The 12378-nt window shown below is 40.4% G+C and overlaps 1 protein-coding gene across 1 annotated transcript; it reads left to right on the top strand.

Moving 5' to 3' along the window:
- Positions 1 to 1006: 1006 nt before the first annotated feature.
- LOC123019007 (protein eyes shut homolog) lies at positions 1007 to 12168 on the top strand. Its single transcript, XM_044421444.1, has 3 exons — positions 1007 to 1193; positions 8245 to 8979; positions 12014 to 12168. The coding sequence occupies exons 1-3, from the start codon at positions 1007 to 1009 to the stop codon at positions 12166 to 12168; spliced, it is 1077 nt and encodes a 358-aa protein (XP_044277379.1).
- The last annotated feature ends 210 nt before the right edge of the window (positions 12169 to 12378 follow it).

The following is a 12378-nucleotide window of genomic DNA, read 5'->3' as shown; positions in this document are numbered from 1 at the left end:
TATCTTCAAAAGATACCAGATAAAAGATATGCCCAGGGGACCTCCATCCTTTCAGTTGTCAGAATGCTGGGTAATGCTAATTCTTACCTGTTACTATTCAGGGCCCTGTACACGGTTCATCTTAGCAATTTGAATGGGTAACCTGTCCTACTTAGTTGCATTACAAGTGTGATCACCTATTTCCAGAACTCTTGTATACAAATGAATGCAGTTTCTTTGCAATTTGAGCATTTGTGAATAGATTTGTGAAATGCAGATTGCATTTCAGGATGGCCAGGATGGCCCCTGCTGTGTTACAGAAAAGAATTTATATCTGCAATTTCCAGTAACAGATCAGTAGTGAGAGGCTCATTCTGACCTATGACCACCATATCTGAGAAGTTTGATGTGGATTTGTTATACTCTGATAGTTTCATCTTTAATATTCATATAATAAAAAACTCAGGAAGATTCTTTGCTGTTTCTTTCCATAACTCCATAGTATTTTATTTATTATTTTCAATGTGAGACCACTGGACCTTGGTCAAATGAATTTGGTCATCTCTGGAACTAGTTGTTTTTGGCAATATAGTGATTAGTACACAGCATGTTTATACTCTGTCTTATTGTTTGTTTCAATGCTTGTACTTGCCTGGATAAAATTACTATATTATTCCTTTTGAAAATAATTCATTTTCACCAGTTTGTTCATGCCAGTTCTTTTACTGCTCTTAGTTATTGCATGGGATGGATATGCCTGCTTGGTTTGAGTTGAAAATCTTTAATATTCATGCACATGAATGCTCATTTGGAACAGCTCAAGTTTTCCTGGCAGGCATGAGCCTGTCTCAGTTAATATTTGATTGACATGCATGGCAAGGAATATTCTTGATCTGTCCATTACTGACCAGGATGAGAGTGTTCTGTGAATATGAGAGTGTTCTGTGAAATGTGGCTTAGATTTGCTGGAACCCTGAACTTATGCTAGTGTGGGAATCCTGTTCACATGTCCTGATCCTGGAGCCTAATGGATCAGGCAGAATTCCTCACTGCTCTGAAAGAATCCCCTGCTACTAGAGCTAGTGATCCTATCAATGCCCTGCTTGATGCATGGACTGGAAAGATGACCAAGGAAGTTGAAATGATTGCTCCTAACACTCCTCCGTGTTGTGCAGGTTCCATTTCTGAAGACCTTATAGCAATTAAGTCCTTTGGTAGATGGATAGAAAACTAGCAGAGGAAAAGTTGGAACCAATCCAAGCACTGCCAAGAGTTCCCTTCAGGTTGTACACTGTAGTGACAATAGCAGCAAAGCTGTAATTGTTTTTCAGTGCTATTACATCAGCACAATTTCATCCAGCAAAGTTGTTTCAAGTTGCAAAGGGGGGTGGGTGTTACTTCCTGGTCCTGGAAACCCCCCATGCACTGAAAAAAGAGTATAATAGAAGTAGCTGTTAGCTACAGTGTTAACTTTCTGTGCAAGTCTGATCCTTATCAGCATACGATAAGCACCATCAGAAGGGAGAACAAGGGACTTGACGTTGCCCATCAATAGTGAGGACCTGGACAGCAGTCGGCTAAGGCATACTGCCCCTCCTCACCCCAGCAATCTTCAGCACAGAGGTGAAATATATTTCCTTCTAAATTTTCACAAATAAACAGAAATATGCATATGCAAATGGTGTCATCATTGATAACGCATCCTGTTCAGTTTATAATGAGTTGCTGCCTTGTTCACAGAGAGCACTGAGGCTCATGATTAGCTAGGCCTTTCCCCTAGATAAAATATTCCGGGGGGGGGGGGGCGGAGCAGTTAAATATCATCCTGTTAACTCACAGTCCCTGTCCTGACCAGCAATGCAGCTGCCTGAGCTTCAGTGCATATGGATATTTGGTGAAGTGAAGTGAGGCTAGTTGTATTTTTGCAATGTATCTGATAGGTGGGATCCCTTTTCTTAAGCATAGGAAAGGGCCAGTATCTCATGCTAAAATCACAGCATATTTGTATGGGAATGGAAAACACTGATTTGGAATTCTTAGATGCTCAGCTTGAAAGCAAAGGCAACAGAAGCAGCAGAAGGCAAATCTAATGTGCATTGCTGAGTATTGTTTAACAGTATAATGTGTTTCTGAATGGAATAATGAAATCAGCAATGGAATCAGTGATAATATTTGGACCATGGAGGGAAATAAATTATCACAGAAATGGCTCCAAAGGAGTCACAGCACTGCCAACACAGCAGCAAAAACAGCAGTCAGATGTAAGAAATGCACATGGAAGCTTTCTGGATCCCATGCAGACCTCCCAGGATAGTGTGTGGCAAGCAATTAATGAGAATTGGCTCTTCTGCTTGGGTTTTCCATTTATGTTGAGGATCCTTCTGTATTTTAAATGCCAATAATATTTTAATAGCCTGCCTATATGGTTCTTCCAATTGTCTTTAAAATTAAATATTGACTTTAAAATTCTGCATTGAATTGGCAGGCAGAAGTGAGCAAGTCTCATGAGGCAGTAAACAGCAATTAATAATCTGCTCTTTCCTCTAATCATAAATACGATTCCTCCCTAGAAACTCTGCGTGAAGTGATCCAGGCCATGGTGGCTTTTAGAATACAGCTATGCTTTGTCATCATCTGTGTCCATCAGTCTTGGCCAACATTGTGTTTCCAAACAAGCCATGCTCAGGAATAGGCTTTTTATGGTTATACAAAGGCAATAAAGCAGAAATGGATGGAAATGCTTGAGGAATTCAGTATTTCTGAATCTGATATAGTCCAACTTGATCCAAGCATGCCAGACTAATTCAAGGATAAAACATAATTATCCACCAACTTTCACATGTCCCAAATGTTTTGATGACATTCAGAGCTCAAAAAACCCCATTACCAGTAGATTTAATGAGGCAAATTTTGAAAGAGTAGCTATCTATTTAGAAATGCATATTTTGAGAGAAAATACATTGAAGAAATGTGCATTTAAATGCATATTAAAATGTAAAACTTTATACAGAATTTTTAAAATGTACAGATTAATGCAGAAATAGGGCAAACTAATTCACCAGTTCCTTGAAAATGCTTGTATATAGCAGTAGACAATTTTAGCTTTTTGCCTTTTGTGATAATTTTGTCAATATACTAGAGAAATTATCTCTGGTGGCAGTCTCAAATTTAAGCTTTTTATTCCTCTACTATATAGTTTTAACCACTTTTTCCACATTGAGGTGAGGAGAAGCTCTCGAAGTTCTTATCTAGAAATTTTAAAGCTACCAGATACTGATTGTCTACTATAAAGTCTGCCTTGCCACTTACAAACATGATGGCTTCATCCAGGTTAGCTTTCTATAGCATGCTGCCTTTGAAAGTCATTTCAGATGGAACAGTTATATATTTTATGAGAACTCTTTTACAATCACATCATACAATATAGGGTTATCATCACCGGCTTCCAATCTGTCTTGAACTCCACTGAAAGTGGTGGCTTGAACCCTTACAGCCCTTAAAGGTTTGGGATCAGGATACCTAAGAGATTGCTTGCATTTGACACATACATTGGTTACTTCCTGATTGGACTTCTGTAATGCCCTTGAAGACAGTCCAGAAACTTGAGATGGTGCTGACGGGGACTGGGTGTTATTCTCATATAACCCCAGTCCTCTACCAGCTTCACTGGCTCCCCATCAAAATCTGGGCCCAATTCAAGGTGCTGGTTAGCACCTATAAAGCCCTTAACGGCTTGGGACCGGAATATCTAAAGGAACAGCTGCATCCATATTTGCCCTCCCACCCCTTGAGACCAGCAGCAGAGGCCCTTCTCCAGGAACCCTCCGTGAAAGCTATTAGGAGGGAGAGTACCCAGAGGAGGGCTTTCTCTGTGGTGGCACCCCACTTATGGAATGCGCTCCCCAGAGAGGTCCACCTGGCACCGTCGTTATTTGCTTTTTGGCACCAGGCCAAGACCTTTTTATTTAAATGATATTTTAATAATTATTATGTATTGGTTTTAAAATCTTTTAGCCAGGATGAATTCCAGATTTTATATGTTCTTGTCTATATAATCTGTTTGTTTATGATGTTGGAAGCCGTCCCGAGGCTTATGCAAATGGGATGGCATACAAAAATTCCAAATAATAAATAAATAAAATAAATTTACATGAATCTGGCCACATGCTGTGGTCAATGGGAAGAAGAGCCTTGCTCCATCCCAGCCACCAGTAGATGCAGAGTGTATACATACACCAGAAAGAGTTTCTCTGAGATGTCACAAAGACTCAGGACAAGATTGCACAGGAAACATCATTTGGCTTGCTTCCTCCTTACTTCCGTAAGAAAGTAAAGACACTAATCTTCCAAGAAGCTTTTCATTTCAACCCTTTTCTAGGTGTTGCTATTACCAATCCTATTTCTGATGGATTTTTCTTACTGCTGCTTATATTGTTTGTTGTATATTTGTTCAATCAGCGTTATATCTTTATTTCAGTGATTTTATTGCGATCATGGGCTCTCATTTAGAACAGAATGGCAGGGTGTTTACTTTTTAATCAAGTGACTTGCTAAAATGGAAATGTTCTTACAAAACACGCTTAGCGTTGTATACTTCTACATGGGTTCACATGACTATGCTTCCTTTGTTGGCTGATTTTCATACTTTCTACTTTGTTTCCTGCTTTAATGACTTCCTGTTTCAGCAACTGGTTATGTGACTGGTTCATCATTAGCAGAAATTAAGAGGGAAGAAGGAGAGAAAACATGCATCTGTCACTAACAACATTATTTGAATGCTAACATGCAACATCCTAGTGTTCCTCTTGATCTGCCAAGAGGGATCAGGTACTTTTAAAGAAAGGAAGATAGCACAAGCCCATTGCTAGCCCCAGAAGGAGTGCATGAAGGAGACCAAGCAAGTAGCTGCCATTGTTGAACCCTTGCAACTAGATAAATAAGAGGCAGCTATAAACTACAAATGGGTCATAAATGTGAAATTAAAATACGGCTGCTCCTTTAGCAGTTGTATCCGGCACCGCACCACACATGCAACGCAGTCAGAAGCTGGAAGAGCTTGTTCGAACTCGTTTCTGGAGTTGTGCTCCAAAAAGGCCTATTCTATTAGCAGCTGCCCCTGCTAGCATAAAATGACTGGATATGGTGAACTGCCAGCATTGGATAATGCCCTTAAGAATATTACTTGAAAGTTAACACCTTCAAAATGAATAGGAATTGCCTCAGAATACATTTAGGATGGAAGTGCTAACATGAAATATGCTGCTTTTTTCTTTCAGAAAACGAGATGTGAGGCAAAAGCAACCCCCATTGTCCATATGCATGCACCGAGCAAAGCCTTTTCCTCCCTTCTGTGTCCAAACCAGTTCTGTGCTTGCTTTTCTGGCACTGTCACTCTATGTGCCAGGCAGGCTATGTCTGGAGATCCTTATTTCTTGTCATGCAGACCCAGATCTATTCCTAGCTGTTTCACTGCATTTTGTTCTTTCATTTTATTCATGCCAGATACTTAAGTTCCTATTTTCTGTTGATTGTATAGGCACCATAGAGTGTAATCAGTTTCACATATGTTCTCCAGGTGACCTATTGAAACACTCGTGTGTGCACCCTGTGAAATCACACCCTGATCCATGAAAGCTAGCGCATCAGAGAAAGGAGGGCCAGAACCTTTCAATCCTGACATAGCTTACAGTACATAGCAAATTCTGGATACTGGGGAGCATTCATTAATTGATTGTTGTGCTGTATCAGCACTGACACAGGAGTCATTCATCTGGACACGTAAACAAGCCCGTGGAGTATTGGTTACAGGAAAAATGTAACATTTATCCCAGAGAAAATATTCTTTTGCCAAAAGGAATGGTAACCACAGCCAGAATGTTTATCATGTAGAAAATTAGAAAAGTCAATGACCATATGGCTTCTGTACATCTGTCTTATGGCTTCAGCACGATTTCTCCATCTTAGTTGTAACTAACTGTCTTAACTTAGGCTACAAGTTGATGCTAAAGTCCTTTTTATGTAGTCCCCTTTTCCCTTGGACTGCTAGTGCCTCTAGCAAGAGAAACAGGTGTGCTTTCAATTTTAGCTACCTAGATTAGTTGAAAAGTAGAGCCCAAGTAAGTTCTACTGTGGCTTGCTGGTCATGTCACGATCAGTGTGGCAAGAATAGCCTTTAGTCAGGAAATAATAGATGCATTTAAACATACTTTAGCTGCAGGTCTTGTGTTTTAGAAAGCATGGACAATTAAATGGCTTTTAGGGAGTTTTATCATACACATGCAGAACAGAGGAAAGGCAAAGGGCATAGGAAGTATAGCCAGACTGAAATATGAAAGAAAATAGATGAGCAAAGCAACTGGGGGATAGAAAAAACTAGTTGTTGCTGCAAAATTATATAGCTGTAGAATGCAATTGAGTCAGAGGGAAAACTTGAGAACTTGGCAGCCTCCTTCTCCAAGTCAACTCTTTCAATTACTGGAAGACCCATCAATTTTCAAAGAGGTTTCTGTCCCAAATTATAGGCAAAGAAGAATTGTATAAAGGATTAAATGTGCAACGATGTTGAACAGGGATATGCAAATCTTCATCCAATCTCTTCTATTCATTTTCCCATGAGTTTGTTCATGGACCAAGAATCACTTCAGAGGATACCAATAACATGGTGCTTGTGAATTAAATACCCCTGTAAAGCAAAGGTGGGATGACAGGAAGCTGCTTGGTCATTATATCACAATACCATCTCAGGACTGGGTGGGTAATTCCAATGGGATAAGTTTGCAGTGAGGATGGTGCTGAGCTACCACCGCCAGTGGGCTCTCTGGAGACAGGGACAAGTTGAAGCTTCAGAGTCACTGGAACCTGCTCTCTGAACAGGCCCACACTGGGTGCAATCAGCTATAACAAACTGGATTTGGAACTGGATCTGGCGTAGCTGCCCTCCTCCCCACCCCAAATTTCAAAGTGCCTCCCTGAGGTATATCCAGCACCAACACTGTCTATAGTAAGAGCTCACTCTCCTACCCAAGAAGAAAATCCGTCACTGTAGCTTGGTCTGACTTACTATTGCACTTTTCATACTGGTTATACAGTTTTGCTTTTGGTTTTATGATTATATGTTGAATTGTCATTTTTTATATTCCATTATGGTATATTGTTTACAAATAGCAGGTTAAAAGTATTCCAATACATGCATAAAATAAGTGTGAGGGGAAATCTGAATAAGAGAGAGAGAGAGAGAGAGAGAGAGAGAGAGAGAGAGAGAGAGAGAGAGAGAGAGAGAGAGATTCACCATAATAAGAAACATGGAAAACTAAACCTTCCCAGCTTTGATTGGCAGAAGCAGGATGTTTTTAGGAAGTGCCAAGTGCCAATTGCATCATTTATGATGTTTTATGTTGTTGGGTTTTTATTATGTAAACCATCTAGAGAGCCATGTTGCTACAAGGCAGTATACAAAAGTGTAAAACTAAATAAAACAAGTGATCTGCTACTTGTTTCTCCCATGCTCCTATTAGAATGAGGATGGCATTTGGTTCTGAGCGTAGTTACATGCTATGCTCCCAGTATCTTCTATGTGTATAGAAAGGCAGTATCAAGCATATGTTTGCGCATATAAGACCTAGAAACTAGGAAGCTGCCTCATACAGCTCAGTATTGCTGCTCTGCATGGCAGCAGCTCTGCAGGATATTAGACAGAGGTTCTGCCCATTACCTGCTCCTTGTAAAAGTGTATATGCCCATAATCAAACCCGTGACTTCCTGCATGCAGTAAAGTGCCAGTACAAGGAACCTTAGTGCATCTCCAACCTTCTCACCAGCTACCGTTTCCTCTTCTTTCTCATCAGTGCTATCGCTTGCTTGGCAGGCAGAGAGCAGGTGAGCAAGTGGGCAGTGCTGCCTCCTGCTCCCTCTTTTAACCACAGCTTGGTAGGCCAACATGAGAAGCGGGTGAACAAGCAGGTTGCAATTGTGAAGAAGCATGAGGTGAAAGGGCTTCTGTTCTGTGCTGCACCACTGAGCTGTTCCCTGTGGTTATTTCCTTTTATTTTGCTGTACTCAGCAGATCCTGTTGTTCACATGTTTATCTGTATATTTTCTGTTTCATAGGCAATCGTGCAGGAAGTACGAAAAGGCAGATACTTTTAGCAGGATATGTACTGCACATCGTCTGGAAAAAGCAATTCTGTCTTCGAGAAACAGGGCAATTTCAAAGACTTTTCTTAGCCTAACATACAATGAAGCTAAAGCCGTTCATTGTTCTCTTAGTGCATTTCCTTCAAGGCTTCCTTGTGGATGGGCAGACCTTGTGCAAAAGATATGTGACTTCAGAATGGCAGATGCAGCCAACGGTGCACGTTGTAAAATGGTCCCTGACCCAGAACATCTGTTCCAACTTTTACACAGACTGCTGGAATATAGATTCAGAACGTGCAAGGAATGATGGAGAGCACACAGCTTTAAATAATCCCCAGATTTGTCCTTTGCAACTTCAGCTAGGAGATACAGTCTTCATTTCTTCTGAGCCATCTTTTCAGTCACATGGAATGAATCTGGCAAATGTTTCCTTGGAAGAATTTCTTAGGTGCCCTCAGCAAAAAGACATCCTTCCAAAGCAGCTACTTTTTGACTGCAGGTTGAGCGGGATGCACCAGATTGACCCTCGGTGGCTTGCAGCTGGAACACATTACTTTGCAGAAATCCCAGACCGGGGACCATTTTTATGTCATTTAGGACTCAGACTGAATATAACGGTGAAACCACACCTTTGTCAGCAATCTGCAAGTGCACCTTTTTGCTCTGGACATGGCAGATGTGTAAGTCATCTCTGGGATGCGACATACACTTGCCACTGCAACCAGCCCTATTCAGGGCACTTCTGCCAGGAATTTGACATGTGCTCCACTAAACCCTGTGACAATAATGCTTCCTGCATTGACAAAAGGGAAAAAGGGGAAACTGCTGGTGATTCCTATGAATGCATATGCTCCCCATTGTTTTCAGGTAAGAAGAAATTTATTTCAGTGCCACACTAGATAAGATATTTGTCATGCAGTTTGGACTTGTGTGCACTTAAAAGTGAATAGGCCAGAGAATAAATAGCTGATATATCATGGGCTGAGAACTGGATCAAGACCATGGGAGGACTTCAACCTTTCTCCAACACAGTCCCAAATGGAAGTGGAACCACATTTTGGCACTATTGAGAGATTTCACCCATGGCAAAAGCGAGCGTGGTGGCGGTGGCGGCGGCAGGGGTGATCGGAACCCTGGTAGGGCAACGAGTTAAAGGGTCCCACTCCCATGCTATTGTCCCAATGGGAACCAAGACAACAACAACCCAAACCTGGATGCCAAATATCACCCCTAGTTTTGCCTATAGGTTTATAACAGTGACAATAAAGCTTGATTCATCAATATACGTGTTACAGGGAATATACATATGACCAAGGGAATCCCTTGAAAAGACTGCCAGTCCTTAAAAAATAAATTGAAAGTATGTAGATTCTTTCACTACCTATTTCAGAGGAACACAGTTTAAAGATCGTGTGCGACCCACTTCATTTAAAAGCCTGAATTTTCAATCCCTCCATTAAGACCTTTACTGAGAATGCTGGGAACCAGCTGAGTTGAGCACAGTGCAAGCTGTTTAATAGACTGTGTTAGCATTGTAGGTAAAACCTCAGCAAACCACATGGACAAAAATAAACCAGTGAGATTAATATATTTGTGGCTGGGTTGTGGCTGTAGCTCACAGGTGTGAGAAAGAGAACAATGACTCTCATAGTGTTAAATATTTCTTTAAAAAAAGCCCTAGAAGAATTGCTCAAGTGTGAATAACAGTATAGCAACAATTCAAATGACAAGCATAATTATACGGTATTTAGTCCCATATGCTGTAAAAGCACAAGCAATTTATGATTGGTAATTTCCAGTAAGCAGCATGTTTAAGCAGAATTCATCCTAAAAATGTCTGCATTTCCAGGCAGCTGCTAAATCATGCTGAAAAATAAATATTAGGTGTCCTATGTTGAAATATTTGAAAAAAAATTTTTCCTGAATTTAGAACATTTACCTTCTAAATCTTTTAGATGGTTAAAACCCTAATGTATGCCTGATTTGATCCAGTGGATGCTCATTTAGCTCAGCAATTCCTTTTCCAAAATAACAAGCTCTTCATTAATGAGATGCTCACAAGCAAGAAAGACACGATGGCCACCAGTTGTTTTACCAAACATCCTAATATGGATCCTCCATACTCTTGTGATGATTAATGATGATTTTTCTGGATTTTACTCTTTGGTTTTGCTAAAGCCCCATTTAAGTCTTCCCCATAATGATGGCATAGCTGCAACCTCTTCTGAGGATTGTGGGATCAGACATCCATGTCTTAGGCTCAGAAGATAAAAACTGATCTTGTGCTTAAGTAGGTTGATTATCCCAGGCCCGTCTGAAGCTGTATCGTTCGCATGGGATAGAACCACATGAGCCACCCACTCAAAGGGGAAAGAGTGGTGTGGAAGTGACCAAGAAGATGGAATCAGCTAGGGGAGAAGGAAAGATTAGCTGTGAATTTTACCTAATTTTCAACTTTTGAAGCACCATGAGACTTGAACTTCAAAATTTACATTTCTTTGATTTTATTTCAGTGAAATTATCCAATCACAGTGTCCATGCCAAAAATATGTATGTTAGAGAAAGTAATTGCTAATTATGTATTGTGTTGGGAGAGCAGGGCAAAGATGATTCTATTAGTGTAGTCATGGGTAGGGAGGAGTAGGGCATCAGTGTATTAACGAGCCAGTTGAAGAGAAGCAGGAGAGGGGCTAAGCATCTTATATCTGTCCCCTCTTCTGATTCTTTCTCCAATTAGATGTCTTCCTGGCTGTCTTATCAGCTCAACCTCTGATGACACTAGCATTCAGCCCAGTACAAAATCTCCCTCATCTGTGATTTGGGCTGACCTGAATGCATTGCGGAGGCCTTGGTGGGGTAAATGGGAGGTGATTGTCTCTTCCAGCTGAGCCCTGAGTGGATGGGGGGTGCCGTGGCCTATGGCAATTCCAAATCCCTTTCTAGGCTTCCTGTCCATTTGAGTGTTATTTTTGCATTGTATCAGATTCCCAAAGCGGATTAGGGGTTCTGCTAGTGTACTGCCCACTAGGGTTGGGACAAACCTTATCAGAATCTATCCTTCCAAGCATTCACAGGCTTCCTCTTGTCCTTGGCCTGGTCTTGCAGTCCTGGTTGCACAACCAGCAATCTCCTTCCATTACAATTGCAGCAGCTAACACGGAAGGGGGATGCTACTTACAGAGCAGTCGCAGGTGGGCTGTTTTTCCGGCGAGCCCCTCACAAATAGAACTTGCTTTGGTGCTCATGCAGGAGCTGCCTGTGGCACTGGAAAGAGGCACTGCTGCTCCCTCCAAAAGGATGCTTCATAGAATTTTCTTCAGGAGTTTGACATTTCCAGACTCTGGTTTTAGATCCTTTGTTGTACTTTAAACCTTTGCACTGCTCTTAGGTTTCACCCTGGCTTTTACTTACTTCTGTATCACAGTTTTAAACTTTTAAACTGTATTTAATTTTGTATTTTAGAGCTTTCATTGTTGTGAACCTCCCAGGGAGCTTCCACTATCGGTCAATACAAAAATGTAATAAAGGAACCAATAAGGAAGGTAGTTTGCAAATATGTGTAGCTTAGATAAAATGCATACAAAATGTATGTATGAAGAAAATATTCATTAACACTTTCATGCAAATTTTAAAATAAAAAACTCTTTTTTTTAAAACAGGAGATATTTCTAGAGTTGAACTGAACTTAGTTCAGTTAGTAAACTGAAAAACTGTGACAAGCTAAAGATCCATCCCTAATATCAAATCAGCCATTTTAGCTAATGTTCAAGCAAGGCATTTCCTGTATTTATAGGCTTATAAATATAATTATATGTACATTTTCATTCTTCTGTATAAGAAAATTTATGTGGAAGGAAGTTCTGTTCATAATTTCTTTACTTTTTCCTTTTTTTTTAATAAGGCAAGAACTGTTCAGAAATAATTGGACAGTGCCAGCCACGTAGTTGTATCAAAGGCAACTGCAGTAGTGTCTCTCCGCATACTTATAGATGCCTGTGTGATAAAGATACTGCAGGTAAGAAATGCATGTTTTGTCCCACACACAAAAAGATATGAGCTTGACCTGTGCTCTCCTGAAGTTTTACAAGAAAGGCGCCTGTTTATGCATCAGAAAGTCAACATTATACTTCACTATAGCTTTCATTGAAAAAATGCAACTACACCTAAGGTGTTTTAATATACTTCTAATAATGTAAGGTGAATGCTACAGATATATGTATTGTAAATATGCTACTGGCTGAGACTGGCTGTCAATGGCAAATCCAA

The sequence above is a fragment of the Varanus komodoensis genome, unplaced genomic scaffold, assembly GCF_004798865.1.
Source record: "Varanus komodoensis strain SLA01 unplaced genomic scaffold, ASM479886v1 scaffold12, whole genome shotgun sequence".
In the NCBI taxonomy this organism is placed as follows: domain Eukaryota; kingdom Metazoa; phylum Chordata; class Lepidosauria; order Squamata; family Varanidae; genus Varanus; species Varanus komodoensis.
This window is presented reverse-complemented; position numbering and strand designations above follow the sequence as displayed.